Here is an 18546-nt window from a genome sequence, read left to right as displayed (position 1 = left end):
TTTCTTCACAATTACATGTTGAAGGATATTTTTGATATGTTAAATCAGTATATTATCAAAATGAATTGAATTTCAAGATGTGGCTACTAAAAATTAAAAACTTCTCCAGGTGGCTGGCACTGTATTTCCACAGGCATCTCAGCAGGTGTTTCCTGTGCTGGGGGGTCTGTGGGCTGTGTGGATGTGTGCGTACCTGGGAAGCACCTCAGCTGCTGGGGATTTGAAAGATTTCTGCCTCCTGCCACTGACCTCAGCCCAGAATTCCTCACTCTAACCTAGTCACCTGCCCTCATGTGCATGGGGACCCTGAAGACCTACGGTGCAGCTGTGATGCTGCATGAATCCTTCTCGAAAAGCCTAAGGACACATGGGCTCTGAGTGCCGGGCTGTGACCACCAGGGCAGCCTGACCTGCCGCGAGAGGCCCTGGCTGGGTCTGGGGTGCTATGGAACTGGCCTGTGGTCCTGGGCCACCATCAGAGGGACATCTCTATAAGGGCATGAGCTGGAACAGAGGCTCTCGGGAGCCATGGAGGGCGCTGCCCTATGGTCCCTGCCCAGAGGCCCCCACCCCCAGCCTGCTCATCCTTTTCTGCGGGGCCTGGAAGGGATGAGGAGTCTGGGGAACACACATCCACTAGGGCCAGACCGCATATGGCAACTCCTCCCTAGTCCCTGGGTGCCTGAGTTGTGCATGCATACTCAGAGCCGTGACCCTGATAGCCAAGAGTGAAGGGGACTGATTTCCTCCCAGGAGTGGGCCCCCAGCCCTTCACACACGCCAGGGCTGAGCTGTGCCTTGGGATGGCTGCTTCCTGGAGAGCTGCCCCCGAAACTCTCTGACCTCTGAACCTGGCTTCCAATGCCCCTGAGGCCAGGCTGCTCCAAGCCCCATGCCATTCCCTGTTCCCCAGGTGCGGCTCTGGCTCTGACACTGCGAGGTGGAGGCCATCTATCACGGCGGCTGTCTGGGAGCGGCACTCTCTTTTCCAAGCAGAGAATCAACATGCCAGGGCTAATGGTAACAAACGGCCGGTGGTGTGCCCATCACCAGATAGGGCACCGCACTCCAGGTGGCGAACAGGACTAGGGGAGGCCTTGGAGTGAGCTTCCTCCTTCGCCACTGCTCACCCATCAGAGGTGCCAGGCTGCAGGGCTCTCTGGCTTTAGCTGGGCCATCGGAAGAGATGGGTGGGCAGCACCAGCCTGAGCAGAGAACCACTGGAGAGCAGCCTAAAACAGGGGCAGGAGACTGAGCATTTGTTCCTAAAATAATTGGATCAACCACAGCAGGAGCCCCACCTTTTCAGGCTGGAGGTAGAGGATCCTGCAGCCTAGAGGTGTCAGTGACACCGGGACATAGTCCCAGCTTGGAAACGGCCAAGTCACACTGGGCACAGCTCCTGAGTCTGCCACTTAACTGTGCAATCTTGGGGCAAACTGTTTCATTACCTTTAAAAACGGAGATGAGGCCGGTGGCTCACGCCTGTAATCCCAGCACTTTAGGAGGCAGAGGCGGGTGAATCACCTGAGGTCAGGAGTTTGAGACCAGCCTGGCCAACATGGAGAAAACCCATCTCTACTAAGAAGTACAAAGATTAGCTGGGTGTGGTGGCTCATGCCTGTAATCCCAGCTACTTGGGGGGCTGGGGCAGGAGAATCACTTGAGCCCAGGAGGTTGAGGTTGCAGTGAGCTGAGACTGTGCCACTGCTCTCCAGCCTGGGCAACAGAACGAGACTCTGAAAAAAAAAAAAAAAGATGACTGTAGGCACGCTGACGGGTGGAGTGAGATGGGCAGTACCTCGCTGGGCAAAGCCGCTCGCAGCAGACGCTCAGGAAGCTGCACATACCGTCGATCCCTGCAGAAACCAAGTTCTCCCCCCGAAAGCCCAGCTCCCAGGCAAGCAGGAAAACCTACGTCAAACCCTTCTCATCTAGTTCTCCTTGTGCTCTAAGGAGGGGAGCTGGATGACACTAGTACCCCGCCTTCCTGGCCAGGTCAAGCTGCTGGCAGAACAGTTCCCAGGAATACCCCATCACTCGCCTCAGCTAAGCTTTGGGGCTCTGGGGGTCAGGGATGGGAAGGCGGGCAAGGAGGACCCCAACAGGCTGCTCACTCCTGCTCCGTGAACCAGAGCGACCCTCAGTTCCTCCTCTTATGCTCCTCCCCACCCCTGCCGCCGCCAGCATCTTTAAGGCTACTCAAGGCCAAGCGGTCCCCACCACCCTACCTCTGGGGCCTCCCGGTACGTGCCCTCTCTCCAGGAGGGGCTAAAGGAGACAGGCTCTTTGGAGCCTGAGCTGGCCCATCCTTCCTAGGGCGGCACCTACCTGCACTTGGCCTGTGTTGTGGGTGAGGGCTCTGCCTGGGAGGAGCTCTCTTTGGGGACTATGAGAAGTCCCCACATGGATGTGCTAGGTACCAAAAGCATCCTGGCCTTGGGTCTGGTTTTCATTTCAGACCTGTAGGGCACTCAGCATGTGCGAGCTTTGCCTACCAATTCACCCACCACTCACTTGGGTTTCTGCTGAAAGGAGGGAATCTAAAGCCAATTGATATTCCCGCGTGGGCCAGCTCCTGTGCTTTCTGGAGGATTCTAGCTTCGTCTACTCCTCACCCCGGGAGAAGGAAAGAACGCTAAAACAATCAGCTCTATAGGACGAGGTTCTATGCTGTGGTGAAATTATTCAGCCCAAAGGACTGAGAGCAGAGTCCGCCTCTCCCCAGGGTGGCAGGAGGCGGCAGCAGCTGGTGAAGGGCAGGTGTCTGAGCCTCTGGAGCAATCAAGCCTCCGTTGGAAATCAAGGGCTCTGGCCTTTTCATCCTTCCACTTTCCCACATCCTTGGAGCCTGGCAGGTGGCGCCTGGGAGGGCAGGGTCTCAATTTTTCATTCTTAAGTTGTCACAGCAAGCTCAGTGTGCAATCATTGGGAAGGCAGGGCCGAGGGGCCTCTGGCTGCTGGCTGACTAATCTTCCTGGAGATTGGAAACATAAAATTTCAGGCCCTGTCACCTTTCCTGCAGGCTGCTCAGCCCTTTCCTCTCTAGCAGCCAGCTAGATGCAGAGAGACAGGAAGGAGAGAGTGAGGAGATGAGGACAGGTGTACAGAGCAAGGACGTGTGGCCCCTCCTGAGTCTGAACGTAACTCTGGAGCTCCAGGGCCGCTGTGGGCCGGGTCAGCCCTGCAGATGCATATGACTGCCTGACTTGCTGCAAGGTTGACTCACCCTGCCCACCTGAAGCCCAGTTCTGTGCAGAGGCCATGCCTGTCATCATTGCTGGGTCAGACTCGACCCATGACCACCAGTGATCTGGGACTTAGTTTCCTTGCCTTGTCAGTGCCTGGACAGCTGGGCCGCCGACCTCCTGGGTAGAGCAGGAGTCTCTGTCTGGTAGCTGGATCTACCCATCTCGGCTGCACACAGATCAGAGCTGATAACGAAGGCTGCTTAGAGGAAAGGTGTGGCTGGCTGAAAGGGCAACACCCTTTGCTCAGGGCCAAGTGAACTCTCAGGTCAGCCCTGACTGATGCTAAGGAGGCGTAATTTGGCGGCACACAGCTGACTGTTCTCCAGCAAGCGTTCATTAACTGTCTATTTTACCTTAAGACAGAAACACCGGGTTCCTCTCCTATAAACGGACCTCTGTCCATTTGCAAAAAGAACTAGAAAGCCAAGAATAAAATTAAGACCAAAATGAAGCATGCACAAAAGGTTTCTCTAGATTTCCTCCACTGGGGGTATAACCAGTCAGCTGGACACAGAATAGCCCAGGAGAGCCCTGGACGGCGGCCCAATAGGAGGGTGGGCAGGGCTGCCACAGAGATCTGGGCCGTGTAGGACTGCTGACGGCAAGGTGGCGTGGGGCTGGCACATGAGGCTGTCTGCATGGGTGTACAGGAGCATTTTGGGGGGTCCTTCCGGGACCTCTGAGAGGCACTAGTTGAGTGGCTGTGGAGGAATTCCGATGCCCAGCTGGCAGCAGTGGGCACCAGATGGCCCAGACATGAGACCCTGGCTGCCAGTGGTGACGGATCGGCACGGTCTCACTGGGAGGCTGTCCACAGGGATCAGTCACGGGTCTGGGGACAGGTAAACACCAGCAAGCCTCATGTCCCCAGGGGATGGCTTCCTCTTGGGGGCCTCACCTGCCACCACTGCCATGTCCCACCTCTCCCTGTCAGCTTGGAAAACAAATCTGGGGCAGTTGCTGGGGCAGGTGGGGAGAGTGGGGCCGAGAACTTCATGAGGCAGGCTCAAGTTCATCCACAAACGCCTGGAGAGGACAGCGTCTGACCCACTTTGAGGGGAACACAGATTTGAGAAGAGTGTGTGCGGCGTCTGCTCTGCATACACAATGAGAGGGAAGGGAACCCTGCGGACCTCAGCTGCCCAGGCCCAAGGAAGGCTGTGGCGCTCCAGAGCAGCCTTTATTAGAAAGGACTGAGTTTTTAATAACCCCAAATGGGGAACCCTGTGCTGAGCCAGCTGTTCATGGGAGGCATCTGCAGGCATCTGCTGGGGAAAGTTGATAATGGGACTGAAGTCATGAAGCTGCCACAGCCCCTTCCAGCTGGAGAGCTCCCTGTGGCAGAGGCAGGCCTCCAGCCATCGGTGTAGGTGCTCAGGCTTGGGCTCCGAGCCCCTGCGCTGTGTCTCCCCTCAGCATCCCTCGTCTACCTGTGGCTGACAGAAGCTAGAGCCCCTGCTCCTCTGTGAGATGGGCCTGCCTTTCATTCGCCCAGCTCAGAGCTTCCCCAAAGTGGATCGGAGTGGACGCTGGGGGCTGTGGAGCAGAAAAAGGGCTCCTCTCCAGGCACCACAGCTGGGATGTGGCAGAGGGGAGGCTGCCCAGAGCCAACCTGGGTGCTTCTAGATCTCACTGTGACACCAGTGTGGACACCCAGTGCCATGCTCTCTTGAGGTGGCTGTGGTCATGTCCCCAGTCTCACGGCCAGCCTCCAGAGAGGCTCGTCTTGATGCCACTGTTGGGATGCGGCGGCTGACCAAGATGACTCTGGACAGCCACGCGCACTGTGGCTCCCCTCTGTGCACCGGCAGGTGCTGTGCTAACAACACGGTCCCTTTCGAGGCAAGGAGCCTGGCAGAGGAGGCTCGGTCCATCTGCGCACACTGGGAGTAAACACCACCTGTCTCACACGGGGGGGACAAGGAAGGGAGGTCCGGTGTGACCTCCAGTAGGTGCGCCACCCGACACAGAGCAGCTACTGGAGACCCGACTGCTCAGGAACCTGGCGGCCGCCTGGGGGGTGAGCCGGCCAGGAAGTACACCAACCTCACTGCTAGGGACAGGACACTGAGACCCTCCTTCCCTGTGTGGATTCAGAGGTATCTGCCACCCAGGCATTCCACACTGACCAGTCCAGTCTCCCCAGAACTTATTTGGGGAGCAAAAGAAATGAGCAGACATGATTGCATGTCAGCCATGCTTTGAGTTCCTGGACAAGTGATATTTACAAAGGCCAGTTAACCCTTTCAGTGCCATTCTGGCAGAACGAAAGGGCTTCTGAGGCTAGTAAAAGGGAGGAGGGCAGGGCAGTGCCCCTCAGACGAGCTGGCCCAAAGGCTCCTCAGCACAGCTCCGGGGCCACTGTCGCTTCCGGCCTCGTTTCAACAGATGGCAGAACGAATTCCCAATTAAGCCCAAGAAAGTTTCCGGCTCAGCACATTGATTTATGATTTTCCGGTCCCTTGGTGCTCATTCTTCCCCTTTGTCTTCCTGGAGCCCAAGCCAGCTTACTGCCAACCCCGAGCTTCCCACTCTGCTGCTGGGAAAGCATGGCCTCATCTGGGGAGAGGGGAGAGGGGAGAGGGGAGAGGAGGGGGTACAGCAGGAGTGTGGGAAGGAGGGAGGGGTGTGTGGGACTCGGTCACACAGCTGCTTTTAAGACAGGATGAAAAGGGAGTTTGTGGCAAACTGACAACTTGGCACAGACTTGAGAGGGGACAAACGGGCTTCTGAGGTCCGCCGCCTTTAGGGTGGTTCTCAAAAAACCGCCTGGAGTGAGCTTGGCTCAGAGGTGAGAAACCCTCATGAGGTCCCTCCCCCAAGCAGGGCTGCCAGCTCTGTGTGGCTTGGTGGCTCCAGGGGGACCTCCGACCTCCATCCCCATGATCCCCTCCTGAGCCTCGCTGCTGTCCGCGGTTGGAAGGGGAACACACCTGCCCCCAGCGCTGGGAAGAAAAATGCCCCAGTGGCCCCCAGTGCTGGATGCTGGGGACAGAACCCTAGACCTGGCTGCATTTTAGAGTGTACTTAACAGGGCAATTTTTCTTCTGGTGTGAGGGCTGTGTCATAGAAAGGTTTGCTTTTTAAGCCCAGAGGTCCGAGTCTCTCATGGAGAAAAATCACTCCTGTGCTGTCGCCCCCAGCAGCGTTCTGGAGAAAAGGTTCACCAGAGAGGCTCCTGACATTTGATTATCTCTTGGATCAAAGGAAAAGAGAGGCAGATGACTTGCTAAGACAACAATGTCAAGACAACAATGTCACCACCAAAAAAAACAAGTGCTGTCGACCTTCACGAGCTGGTCTCCACCTCCGGCTCCTGATGCTGCCAAGAGCCTCTCTCGAGGCCACTGTCACCTGCTCCGCGGCACTGCAGGGCCCCGGGAGCCTCGGGTGGGACACCTGGGGGTGGGAAGAAGCGGGGGGAAACAGCAGTCGACTTTCTAAAGCAACGGTCAAGTCTACTGTGAGCCTGACTCCAGGGAAGGAGGGTCCCCAACAGCAGAATGGCAAGGGGCCCGGGTTGTCCCCTGCCGCCTTCCAGGACCCTGGGCCCTGCTGGCTACGGAGCTCGGCTCCTCCTCTGACTGACGCAGGGGTACAGCTGGTGTCCTGCTCAGAGACAATCGCTCTTTATTTGCCCTCCGCCTCCTCTTCTCCTTTTCACAATCTTCTCCCAGACATAGGGAGGAATCTGTCACGCTAAACAAGTGCAGGAGTCTTTGGAAGCCATTAACTGTCACTATCCTGGGTGTCATCCCCTCTTGGGCTGTCACGTTGGCTAAAGCAGGAATGTCCCCTCGACCTCTCCCCAGACTGTTCCCGTCCTCCTAGATGAGGGGAAGGAGACGGGAATCAGCTCAGCTTTCTCCACGCCAGTGTCCAAGGGGCCCTTCCCCCTCCCTACTGCTGAGGGGCGGGTCAAGTGCAGCCAGTCCCCATGCAGGGAAGGGGCCAGACCTTGGGGCTACAGACAGGGCTACGGGAAGCCACAGGAGCTGAAGCACCAGACTTAGGCCAGGAAGGCAAGGAGGGAGAATGGTTTTCTCCAAACCTGCTTTACTGAGAAAGCTTCTTCTGAGACTACCAGGTCTTACACACTTGGCCTTACCCACTTGGCCTTACCCAGAGCTTCAAATACTTCATATAAGCAGAGAAATAGGAAAGGCAGGCAGCTGAGCCCTGGTGTTTCTGATCCCTGCTGACTCCGACTTCTGGACATAATCCCTCCTGGCACCCGGGGAGGCTCCATTCTAAATCTGTCCTTGGAGCTGGTGGGATTCCCAGGTCCTAAGTAACAATTCTCATCTTCCCCCAGGTAGTCATGTTAAATTAATCTGGGGCTTTGGAACTTGTGAGTGAAATGTGGGAACAGCACTCACTGGTAAGTAAGTGACCAGACAGACTGAATGGGGCAGATGTAGCCTTCTGCCTGGTCCAGGGATGGACAAGTGTCCTCCTGCTTCCTTGTGTCAGCTGGATGGCCAAGGACTGGGCTCAGCCCAGATGATATGCCCCTGCGGGGGCCTCACAACTCATCTCTGTCCTGCTCTCATTTCCTTGCAAGGACAAACCAAGAGTGCAAAGAAGTTACAGGCTGCTGAGTTTGGCTCAAGACAAGGAAAAACTTTCCAGCACTGACATAAACCCCTCAGAGTGGAGTGGGAGCCTCACCCAGTTGTGAGCTCTGGGCTCCAGAGGCCACCCTGTCCCCTGTGCTGTACAGCCTGCTCCTAGAGGAGCGGGGCAGGGCTACCTGACTGCTGTGGCCCCTTCCAACTAAAGATGCCAAGACTCCCATGTGCGGAAGCTCCTTACACTGACATGTTGTAATGCCCCGAGTCTGGGGAGCCAGGGGAACAGCAGATGCCGAGCTGCTGGAAGGCACTTAGATAGGAAAGCGTCCTCAGCAACCATGACTCACTGCTGAGTCCTGGTATGGAATCAGGATCAGCGTGCAACCCCAGAGTCTGGATGAGGGTAGAAGGGGCGAGCGCAGTGGGAAAGGGGGCTGGGGAAGGTGGTCAGGAAGGAGGAGCCCCAATCTTGGCTCCTCTAGGCCCTCTGTGCTGAGAGGCAGGCAAGCTCCTGGAGCCTGGACACACCCACTCTTCCAGGGCCCTCTATCAGAACAGTAACAGCCTTCGTTGCTTTTAGATTAAGCAGAAGAAGCGTCCAAAGAACACCCAGAGCAGTGCTGGCCAAAGAGGGCCCCACTGGCTCCTGTCCTCCATCCAGGTGGATGGGCAGCCGGCCCTTTCCCTGAGGTGGCTGGCAGGATGGTGTGGCAGAAGTGGACCAGCCCCCTACCACCAACCTGGTTTGAGGGAACAGACCCCAAGACTGCAGCTGAGGACAATGGCACTTGGGCTCAGCAGGGTGTCTGTCGGTTAGAAGACGCCGTGAAGGAGGTGTATATTCATGCCCTGGTGGCCAGAGTCTCAGAGGCAGAGAGTAGCTGTTGCCAAGGCCCGTTGGCTTTTATGGTTACGCCACATAGCACACTCATGAGAACGCAGAGCCATGATGCGCCCATGCCCTGCAGGGCACAGTCCAACCCAGGCCTTTCGGAGCCCCCCTGCCAGCCTGTGAGTCAGAGGGCACCCAGGATGGTTGCATGAGAAAGAAGCTGGTCCTAGAATCAACAGGCCTGGCCTCTAGCCCCAGCTCCATCCATACTATGTGACCTTCAAAAAAATAACCTTTTTTGGTGCCAGATTTCCCCAGCAGTACAAGGCAAGCTGAGTACCTGCCCCCTCCTTGTCCTTTGGAAAGGTGGGAAGACCAGACAGGCCTGAGTCAAGAGAAACCAATACCACACTCCAGCTATGGCTGGAGGCCCTGCATGGGCTCTCACAGAAGGTGATGGAAGGGACGAGAGAGGAAAGGGCAGAGACTCGAGATGTTTCTCAGACTCACCGATCCATCTCATTAGAGAGGTCAGGATCTGCAGGTACTTGGTCTTCTGGACGTCAAAGAAGGTGAAGGGTCCGAGGAGGAGAGTGAAGATCGCCTGGGGGATGGAAACAAAGTAAGAGGGGCGCAGGCCACACCAGCAGACCGTCTGCACGTGGAGGATGCTGCTGCTCACGTGGCCTCTGCCTACAGCTAAAGCTGGGTCTGACTTGGGCACACCTGGACTGGCAGGGGTTCCCTGGGGTCACCTTGGGTTGGTGCCAGTGCCAGGGGTGGAACAAGAGCTCCAGAGCCATCCTTCCCTGCTGCTGCTCACAAGTACCGTTCCAACAATCCCATGCCTCCTAGGCAAGGCCCAGGTGTCATCCCAGGGACCCCATGCGTCCTGCTCTCTTCAGCAAACACGGATTGAAGATCCACGATTGCCTACTCTCAAGCTGCCCATGAGCATGGCCTAGAGACGCAACAGCAAGAAGGATCCAAAGAAACACCAGCCATGTGTCTGGCTCTCAGTTTACCGGGAAGAAAGGACACGGTGGGGAGGGGCCCTGGGAGCCCTGACAAAGCCTCGCAGGAGAGGATGCCCCTTCTGAAGGGCTTGGAGAGGTGTGTTTGGGATGTGCCTGGGCTGCGTTTTTAGCTTCAAGAGAAGAAGCCGGGAGAACAGGAGCCCATGGCTTGCAGGGCGGGCCCCTCGGAAGTACCCAGGATGACCAAGGAAAGGAGCTGCAGCAAGCAAAACCAGGGTGAAGAAGTTTGGGAGTGAGGATGGGACCCAGGCAGAGAAGCGGGTGCTGGTCGGCACGGGTCCTCTCGTTTCTCTTTGGAGAAAAGGGGAAAGTGTTGAGTTAAAAAACAAAAGTCAAACTGTGTCCCAGAAAACTGGTATGTGGGAAATTGGAACCTTCCTTGCAAAGGAAAATGGGGGTAAATGTGGCAGAGCAGAGACTGGGGTGTGTGGTTAGGATTTCCATGCCAAATTGGTTGCTCCGCGAGTAGAGGAATTAAGAGCTGCTCGTTGCAGTTAAGATGATGGTACCATTTCCAATCTGCCACTCGGAAGCAGCGTGAGGCATCAGACCTTATTAACATTTACACAGTGCCATTTCACCACGTTAATGCTAATGACACTCACCACAGATGCAGCAGGCAGCTCGGAAGCCTGAACGAATGTGGGGAGAGGGCCCGCTCGGGGAGTCAGGCTCTGGTCTGTCATCTGGGTGAATCCATCACAGCTGCTCAGCTCTCAGCCAGCCCCTGTGACTGGCAGGCGGGTGCCCCACAGAAGGGGGGCTGAGCCTGTCCCGCCCCCCACCTCTGGCCATAAGGAGGGCAGGATGTGGGAGAAGCTGTGACCTCTTATCTAAGTCCATTATCGCTGTGAGGATGAGTGACTCGGAGGATTGAATGCTGCTTAAGGAAAAGCTCTAATTAGCTGGGCTGGAGAAGGCGACCTGGCAGTCACCAGGCGAGGAAGGCTCTGGAAAGAAGAGCTTTCTGCTGGGGGACTCAGAATGGCCCTGCTTCCGCTCAGAAGAGGGGAAAGCAGCCTTTCTATAAGGTTGGGGCGGGGGCGCAGGGGAAGGCAGAGGAAAGGGCTCTCCTCGCAAAAGCAATGGACAGCCTCCGCTGTCCCCTCAGCCCAGGGAGAGGAGCTGGGGACACAGTAACACATGCAGAACACCAACTCTGGCGGAGCAGGTCTGCACGCAGCACCATCAGTAAGTCGTTTAGGAAAATTACCACTTCAGGGAAACTTTCCACTGATGAATTTCTCTTTTGAAGGATGAAGAGGGAGATGTCAGGTAGAAGAATGCATAAACACAGAGCTACCTGCCACAAATGTTTCCAAGTAACTGTGGTCTGCCGGAAACTGGACTCCTGGTGTGCCGGGGTATTTGGGTGGTTCGCCTCTGACCTGTGATGCCTCCTGCTGAAATCATGGTCCTCCAGCTGTGGGGGCTGGAGACCGTGGGGGTGCTTATGTGGGAGGTCAGAGCTCATCTCAGAAGCCTGAAGACTGGTTTTTAGAAGGTTCTACACCATAAAAACAGAGGGGCAGCAGAACCACCCCCAAAGGCAGGCAGAGAATGCTCCTGCAGGCTGCCTGGGTCCCATCCCAGGGCCCCTCTGTCCTTGTCCTTGGCAGATGCTTGTCAAGATCCTAGGACACAGAAGGCCCTATTCTGTAAAACCCGGTATGGATGAATCCCAGCCTGCTGTCAGCATCCCTCTATTTAATCAGATGTGCCTCCAAAAGATATTGCAAGTGGTATGCATGAGGTGCCACTTGAGTGACCCGGAATATGAATCTAGAGGAGTTGGAACGAGGGTTCACACCCACTTAGTGTTCTCAGACCCAGTTCTGGGGACAGCAGGTCTGTCCTCAGCATGGGAAGTGGCAGTAAAGGACTCTTCTGGAAGATCTGGCCAATGGCTGTGACATCCGTAGCTGGATGGTGGCTGAGATGTGACTTTTCTTTTAATGCTCAGGAGTACAGACCGACCACAAGGCTTGGGAAGGCTCAGGGCCCACTTAGTCACAGCACACACGCACAGACTGCCAAACAGCAGCCCTTCCATGGGGCCGTGAGCTCACGCATCAGAGCGCCCAGATGAAGACGCAGACTGTGAGCTGGGGCTAATTAAGGAACAGGTGTCCTCTGCAAATTAGTTAGCGCCAGAACCCAGCAACTGCAGGAGCAGGCATCCGGAGTGACAAAGGATGAGGACAGAGGCGGTGGCATGCGCTGCCATGCCACAGTGTGGCTGTTGAGGTCTCAGGGAGGGAGGGAGGTGGGCGAAGGAACAGTCCCTATCTCCAGATGGTCTAGCAGGGGCAGTGTGCGTCTCTGAATGCTCAACAGCCAAGCGTGGCACTTTGAGTTTTCTTTTCTTTTTAAAAAAGGAGACATACAAGGCCAAGAGACAGCCTACTCTCTTGGGTCTTCCAGTCTAGCCCATATGACATTATAAATTAGCTGGCTCCTGAGCAATTTCCAACCCCCAAATGCCATTGATCAGTTCAAACTCAGTCTCTGTTCAAGGACTCTTATAGCTCAACTCATTACAGGAGGCAGAGATATGAGTCGCTGCAGCCAAGCACATTTCTAAAAAAAAAAAGCACAACTCTGATTTCTAATAAAATCTTCAAACTGGTCATTGGGAATAAAGTCCGGGACAGACCCAGGAGGGTACAAACGGGCCCGTTCAGATCCTCTTTCTTTTTGGGTCAGTGAGTTTAGATGACACACCAGGGCCCCACAGCAGCCTTGCTGAAGTCTTGATGGAGACAAGGAGGCTCACACTCCCAGGGCACTGCGGACAATGCTCAGCCACAGTTCTTTTAGAACATTCTGGAGTCTATAGCTCAACAGGGCTGCCTGTCCTCCTGTGTCCCTTAAATGCACTGCCCACCTCCAGTTGCCCAGGCTCCAGACTTCCAGCAATCTCTGACTCCTTCCTTGTTCTCTGCATTACGTTCCCGAGGCTGCTATTACAGATGACCACAAACTGGGGGGCTTCAAACCACAGATGTGTGTTCTCTCCCAGCCAGAAGTGCTCTCTTGCAAGGCAAGGCTCCCCATAGCATCCCCCACAGGACAGAGCCCAGTCCTACACACACATTAAGGATGGCACAGGCAGAGGGGGTCATTCCTCCAGATGCCACCGGAAATGAGATTTAACCACACAGTAGGGAGTAAAGAGAGCACCTGAAAAAAAAAAAAAAAAAAAAAGCCGGACACAGTGGCTCACGCCTGTAATACCAGCACTTTGGGAGGCTGAGGTTGGTGGATCACTGGAGGTCAGGAGTTCAAGACTAGCCTGATCAATATGGTGAAACCCCATCTTAAAAAAAAAAAAAAAAAAAAAAAAAAAAAAGAGAGAGCACCTAATCTCAACCTCAGCCCTCTGTCCCCTGGACAGGAAAGAAATCCACTCTTCAGAAACAGTGACTCAAAGATGTGGGGAAGGGACCCTGCAGCCTCACAGGGGCCTGGTGTGGGATGTGCCTGGAGATTCCCTGGACAGGATTTGGCTTTGCCAAGGGCCCAGAAGTACTGACACTTGTGCCTACTTGAGTAGCCTGGCATCTGGGTACCAAAGGCTCAGTCACTAACTGGAGCCTCCACTTTCTTCTTGGAGTGGTTTGGAACAGACTGAATAGTCAGCTGCCCAACGATGGAATGGGAGAAACAAATGGTGTGCTACTTCTGAGAATGGATCTTTAAATCAGGAACGCTCAACTCACTCCTGCTGGGACTGAGCCGTGCCACCACCTGCCTCCCTCCTCTCCAGTTCTAACCCTACAGCACACGGCACTTACAGAAGAAAGGCTCCAGCTCAGCTCATTTCTGTGCCATATACAAAAGGAGCCCAGGACTGCCAACGTGGTATGTCCTTTGTTTAACTGAATCACACAGGAGCGTGTGAGTGAGGGTGTCAACGTCAGAGCACAAAAGTAAAGCGGGTAGATACTTATCTCCCCCGTTCCCAAACTTCTCTGCCCTATTTAGCTGGTCAGAGGAACAAAATGAAATTTTAAACTTGGTGCCAATCTCAGATTAAACACACTGTTTAAGACGTTGCACAATCTCTGGGTCCGGCTCTCTGCCTGCAAGGCAAGGCTCCAAATAGCGCCCCCACAGGACAGAGCCCAGTGCTACACACACATTAAGGATGGGGCTGGCAGAGAGGAGTCATTCCTCCAGATGCCACCGGAAATGAGATTTAACCACATAGTAGGGAGTAAAGAGAGCGCCTAATCTCAACCCCAGCCCCTGGTCCCCCAGGCAGGAAGGAAATCCACTCTTCAGAATCAGTGACTCAAAGATGTGGGGAAGGGACCCTGTTATAGATCTGTCATAGCCAATCCCAACCGCGCATCTTCCCAGCCTCTGGTCTTTTGATTGGCCCTGCCCCTGAGCTATCAAAGCTGCCCTGTGATAGCACCGCTGCCCATAGCTGCAGCCCCTCCACACTGCCAAGTGCTGACACATGCCGTTTCATTTCATGCTCACGGCCCCCTGCAAGGTCACTGGTGCAGGTGACGATGCCCTGATCTTACTCATGAGGAAACTGGGGGCTGGAGAGGTTCACTGACACAGCAAGAAAGTGGCAGAGGGAGAAGGAAGGTCTCCCTCTCTGACATCCCGTCCCCACATTTTCAACCTCATGCCTTCACCCTCCTGCTGGCAAAGAATCTCCCCTGTTACTTTCCTTACTTCTACCCTCTTCTGAGCCCTGCTCAAGTACCTATCTCCTCTGCAAGTTATTTTAATCCTCCCTGGGGGCTCTTGACTGAATTAGCAACACACAGTTGGTACCACCTGACTTTGTTCTGGTAGGCTCTGAACCGCTGCTTTTTCTTGGGTTGATTTTGCATCCCCGGAAGAGTGTAAGCACTCTGAGGGCAAGGACTGCATCCTTGTCTGTCCTAGTACCTAGGAAAGCTCTCAAAAGTGGGATGCTCAAGAAAGCTTTGTAGAATGTGCTGCATTTGGCAGGGGCGGTGCGTGGCAGAGTGGGTGAAGAGGCAGCCCCAGTCTTGCCAACCTGCCTTGTACACGTTTTCCATGCCTCCTGCGGGGTGGGGGTTGGGGGCATTGCCTGACCTGGCAAAGCTGGCAGCATACAGGCAAGAGTCACCTGCTTTGCTTGAAAACAGCAGATGAGAAAAACTCTTCACAATGCAGCTGAGGAATCATCATGTTTTGATTTTAGGAAACACACATCAAATCCAAACAGTATGGCTCTGAGTTTACTCACTGGCTTCAGGGAGAATGATATTCATCCCTCCGCAAAGGAGAAAGAGTACACCTGAGAAGAGTCGGGGTGCCTGGCTCCCCACCATTACCAGCATCTCCAAGACCCCCACAAGGAAGGGGAGCAGACCCTGAGGAACTGTGACCACTCTCAGTCGGCCTGGCTCCCAGAGGGGTGGTGTTTTAGAAGACATCTGCGCCTGAAGTGAAGAACCTCTGGTCTTCGAAGGAGTGATCCTTTCCACCCCTACTTTTTGGAGACAGTGGAGTCACTGTCCCTAACAGTCACCCACTGCCACCCACCAAAATGCTTACAAGACAAAACTAAGACCCCACATGCTGCAGGTCATCTTCTCCCCTCCGGCTGGGAGATGGAGTGGACTGCAGCTTCTAACTGGAACTCAGACTTGGATGAAATTCATCAACACTCGTGGTTCCATCTCAGTCCCCTCAAAAAAAGGGAAGGAAGACAGAAGGGCTACTTCTCTGGCGGAAAGGGGAGACAGAGGCTAGGCATGATGGCTCACACCTGTAACCTCAGCACTTTGGGAAGCCAAGGCGGGCAGATCACCTGAGGTCAGGAGTTCGAGACCAGCCTGGCCAACACTGCCAAACCCTGCCTCTGCTAAAAATACAAAAATTAGCCAGCCATGGTGGCATGCGCCTGTAATCCCAGCTACTCGGGAGGCTGAGGCAGGACAATCGCTTGAACCTGGGAGAGAGAGTTTATAGTAAGATGAGATTGCGGCATGGTACTCAGCCTGGGCGACAGGGCAAGACCCTGTCTCAAAAAACAAAACAAAAAAATCCATGAAGAAAAGGGAGCCAGGAGAATGAGAGGCTGATGTTGAGGGCTGCAACAAAGGACAAATGTCCTAAGAACTGTTTGAGCAACTCCATGCCAAAACTAACCTACGGGACAAAGAGTGACATACAATGACCCTCTGTACCAAGTGACAGAGAAAACACCTGGAAGGGCAGCAGTCAGCTGAACACTGAAGCACCAGGGGAGGGTCCCTCCCAGCCCTGCCACCTGACTGAGACGTGAAATCAGACAGTGTCCTGTGGACACAAACGCCAGTGGCTGAAGCAGCCAGCAGCGGCCAGGGAAGCATGAAGGTGACGCTTTTGTGGTGTTTTCATCCTGGAGCAGCAAGGTGGCTTGGGACCAAAGTGGGGCGGGGCAGGGGGATGATACTGTGATCCGCTGGCTCCCATGAACACTATTGAGGCAGCGGACTGGCTGGTTACTACGTGGGCAGTTCTCTAAGTGTGTGCTTATTTATTTCCCTCTAAAAATATGGGTTTGTTTTTTTTTTTTTTTTTTTTTTAGTTTTGGCTTCCACGGTGTAGGAGATGGAGTTTCTGGAGCCAAGAATTCAGGCCCCAGCAGCTTTCTCTTCACTCCAGCTGTCAGCTCCCAGAGTTTCAACAAGGGAGGCCAGCAGGGCCACCTGGAGCTTTCTCACTCTAGGGCTGAGGGCCGATGGGGATTTCTCTGTTAAGGTAGCAGGGGTGACAGAGGCACTTCTCACACAGCAGCAAGGCTTGAAAGGTCAAATAGGGCTACACTAAATGCACAGGGACCTGTGGGGGCTGACCACGAAGCACTCGGGCTTGGAGTGAGGAGGGCGAGGGAGAGCTCCGCTGGGCGGAGGCGGAGCACACACATCACACAGCCGAACTCCTTGATCCTGGAAGTCATTTCAAGTGCTAAAGGAAAGAATCCTCCAGATTACAGGGCTGCCCTCAGTGGGCAGGAGGGGTTAAGAGTTAATTGAGATTAATGGCAACTCAGCATGAATCCGTCCCTACATGGGAAGTGAACTTTCAACACGTCCTTGAAGTGTAGTGGAGACATGTTCAAGGATTCTATTTTCATTTCTCAAGTGGCTGTGAACATTGTGGTTTGGGTGTTTTTATTTTCCCAACTTATTACAGCATCTGGGATTCACCCACAGGAAGGTGAGTTCTGAGGCAGTGTGGGTCAGCAGAAGAAACACAGGCTTCAGAGTCTCATGGCTAGCGGGAGGATCTGCATCCTGATGTCCCTGCTAACTCTGAGAACTTTCAGGTTCCTGAACCTCTCAAAGCATGCTGTGTGTGCACAGGAGACATTCAACAGACATAGCGTGGCTTCCTGACCCCGTGTCAGCACACACCAAGTCGTCACTCCCATCCAAACACCTCGGTGGGGGAATGCAGCACTCCTGAAGTCAAGCGAGGAGCTCCATCCAAAGAGCTCCATCCAAAGAATATTAAGTCAATACTATTCTTTTTTTCTGAGGCAGTGTCTCACTCTGTCACCCAGGCTGGAGTGTAGCGGTGCAATCACAGCCTACTGTAGCCTCGAACTCCCAGGCTGAAGCGATCTACCCGCCTAAGCCTCCTGAGTAGCTATGACACAGGTGCATGCCACTACATCCTGTTAACTAAATATTTTTTTTTGGTTTTTGCAGAGATGAGGGTCTCATTATATTGCCTAGGCTGGTCTCAAACTCCTGGCCTCAAACGATCCTCCTGCCTCAGCCTCCCAAAGTGCTAGGATTACAGATGGGAGCCACCATGCTTAGCTCCAATACTATTCTTTTTTCCTTTTTTGAGATAGTGTCTTACTCTGCTGCCCAGGCTGAAGTGCAGTGGTGTGATCTTGGCTCACAGCAACCTCCACCTCCCAGGCTCAAGTGATTCCCCTGCCTCAGCCTCCCAGGTAGCTGGGGCTACAGGCATGTGCCACCACACCTTGCTAATTTTTGCATTTTTAGTAGAAACAGGATTTCACCATGTTGGCCAGGCAGGTCATGAACTCCTGACCTCAAGTGATCCGCCTGCCTTGGCCTCCCAAAGGGCTGGGATTACGGCCTGAGCCACCAGGCCTGGCCCCCAATACTATTCTACCATTCTTACTTGACTTCCATGATGTCCACCCAAGTTCAACTATGGCCTAAATGCTTGTTTTTTTTATTTTATTTTATTTTATTTTATGATACAAGGTCTCGCTCTGCTGCCCAAGCTGGAGTGCAGTGGCGTGATCATAACCCACCGCAGCCTTGACCTCCTAGCCTCAAGCAGTCCTCCCACCTCAGCCTCTTGAATAGCCAGGACCAAGTCATGTGCCACCATGCCTGGCTAATTTTTGTATTTTTTGTAGAGACAGGGTCTCATCATGTTGATCAGGCTGGTCTCAAACTCCTGAGCTCAAGCAATCTGCCTTCTTTCACCTCCCAAAGTGCTAGGATTCCAGGTGTAAGCCACTGTGCCCAGCCCCAACACTATTCTTATTTGACTTCCATGACCTCCACCCAAGTTCAACTACAGTCCAAATGCTCTTTAGGACAGTCCCACTTCTTCCCTACCAAACACAAAGGATCAGTCACCATGCAGCAGACATCTGCCCGATAAAGAGAGCAGGAGCCATGTCAGAAACCATCGGCAGCGTGTGTGCACCAAATCCCACGAACCGCCGTCACGGCTTATTTGCCAAAACTCTGTGACGAGAGGCACCATGCCATCTAGAAGAGGTTGTCCAAATTCTGCGGAATGTTGCACTTTCACAAGGAACTATGTAAGGACCAGCATCCTAAAATGTTCTTAACAGGGCAAGGGGTGAGCAGTGC

General features: G+C 54.2%; 1 protein-coding gene across 3 annotated transcripts in view; it reads right to left on the bottom strand.

The window, feature by feature from the left end:
• TMEM104 (transmembrane protein 104) overlaps positions 1-18546 on the bottom strand; it is a 62092-nt gene that overhangs the window by 9618 nt on the left and 33928 nt on the right. For all 3 annotated transcript variants that reach the window (XM_010342450.3, XM_010342451.3, XM_074388943.1), the window contains one exon: positions 9168-9261. In XM_010342450.3, coding sequence (XP_010340752.1) covers positions 9168-9261 — 94 coding nt within the window. The remainder of the gene's footprint in view (positions 1-9167; positions 9262-18546) is intronic.

The sequence above is a fragment of the Saimiri boliviensis genome, chromosome 17 (assembly GCF_048565385.1).
Source record: "Saimiri boliviensis isolate mSaiBol1 chromosome 17, mSaiBol1.pri, whole genome shotgun sequence".
Taxonomy (NCBI): Eukaryota; Metazoa; Chordata; class Mammalia; order Primates; family Cebidae; genus Saimiri; species Saimiri boliviensis.
This window is presented reverse-complemented; position numbering and strand designations above follow the sequence as displayed.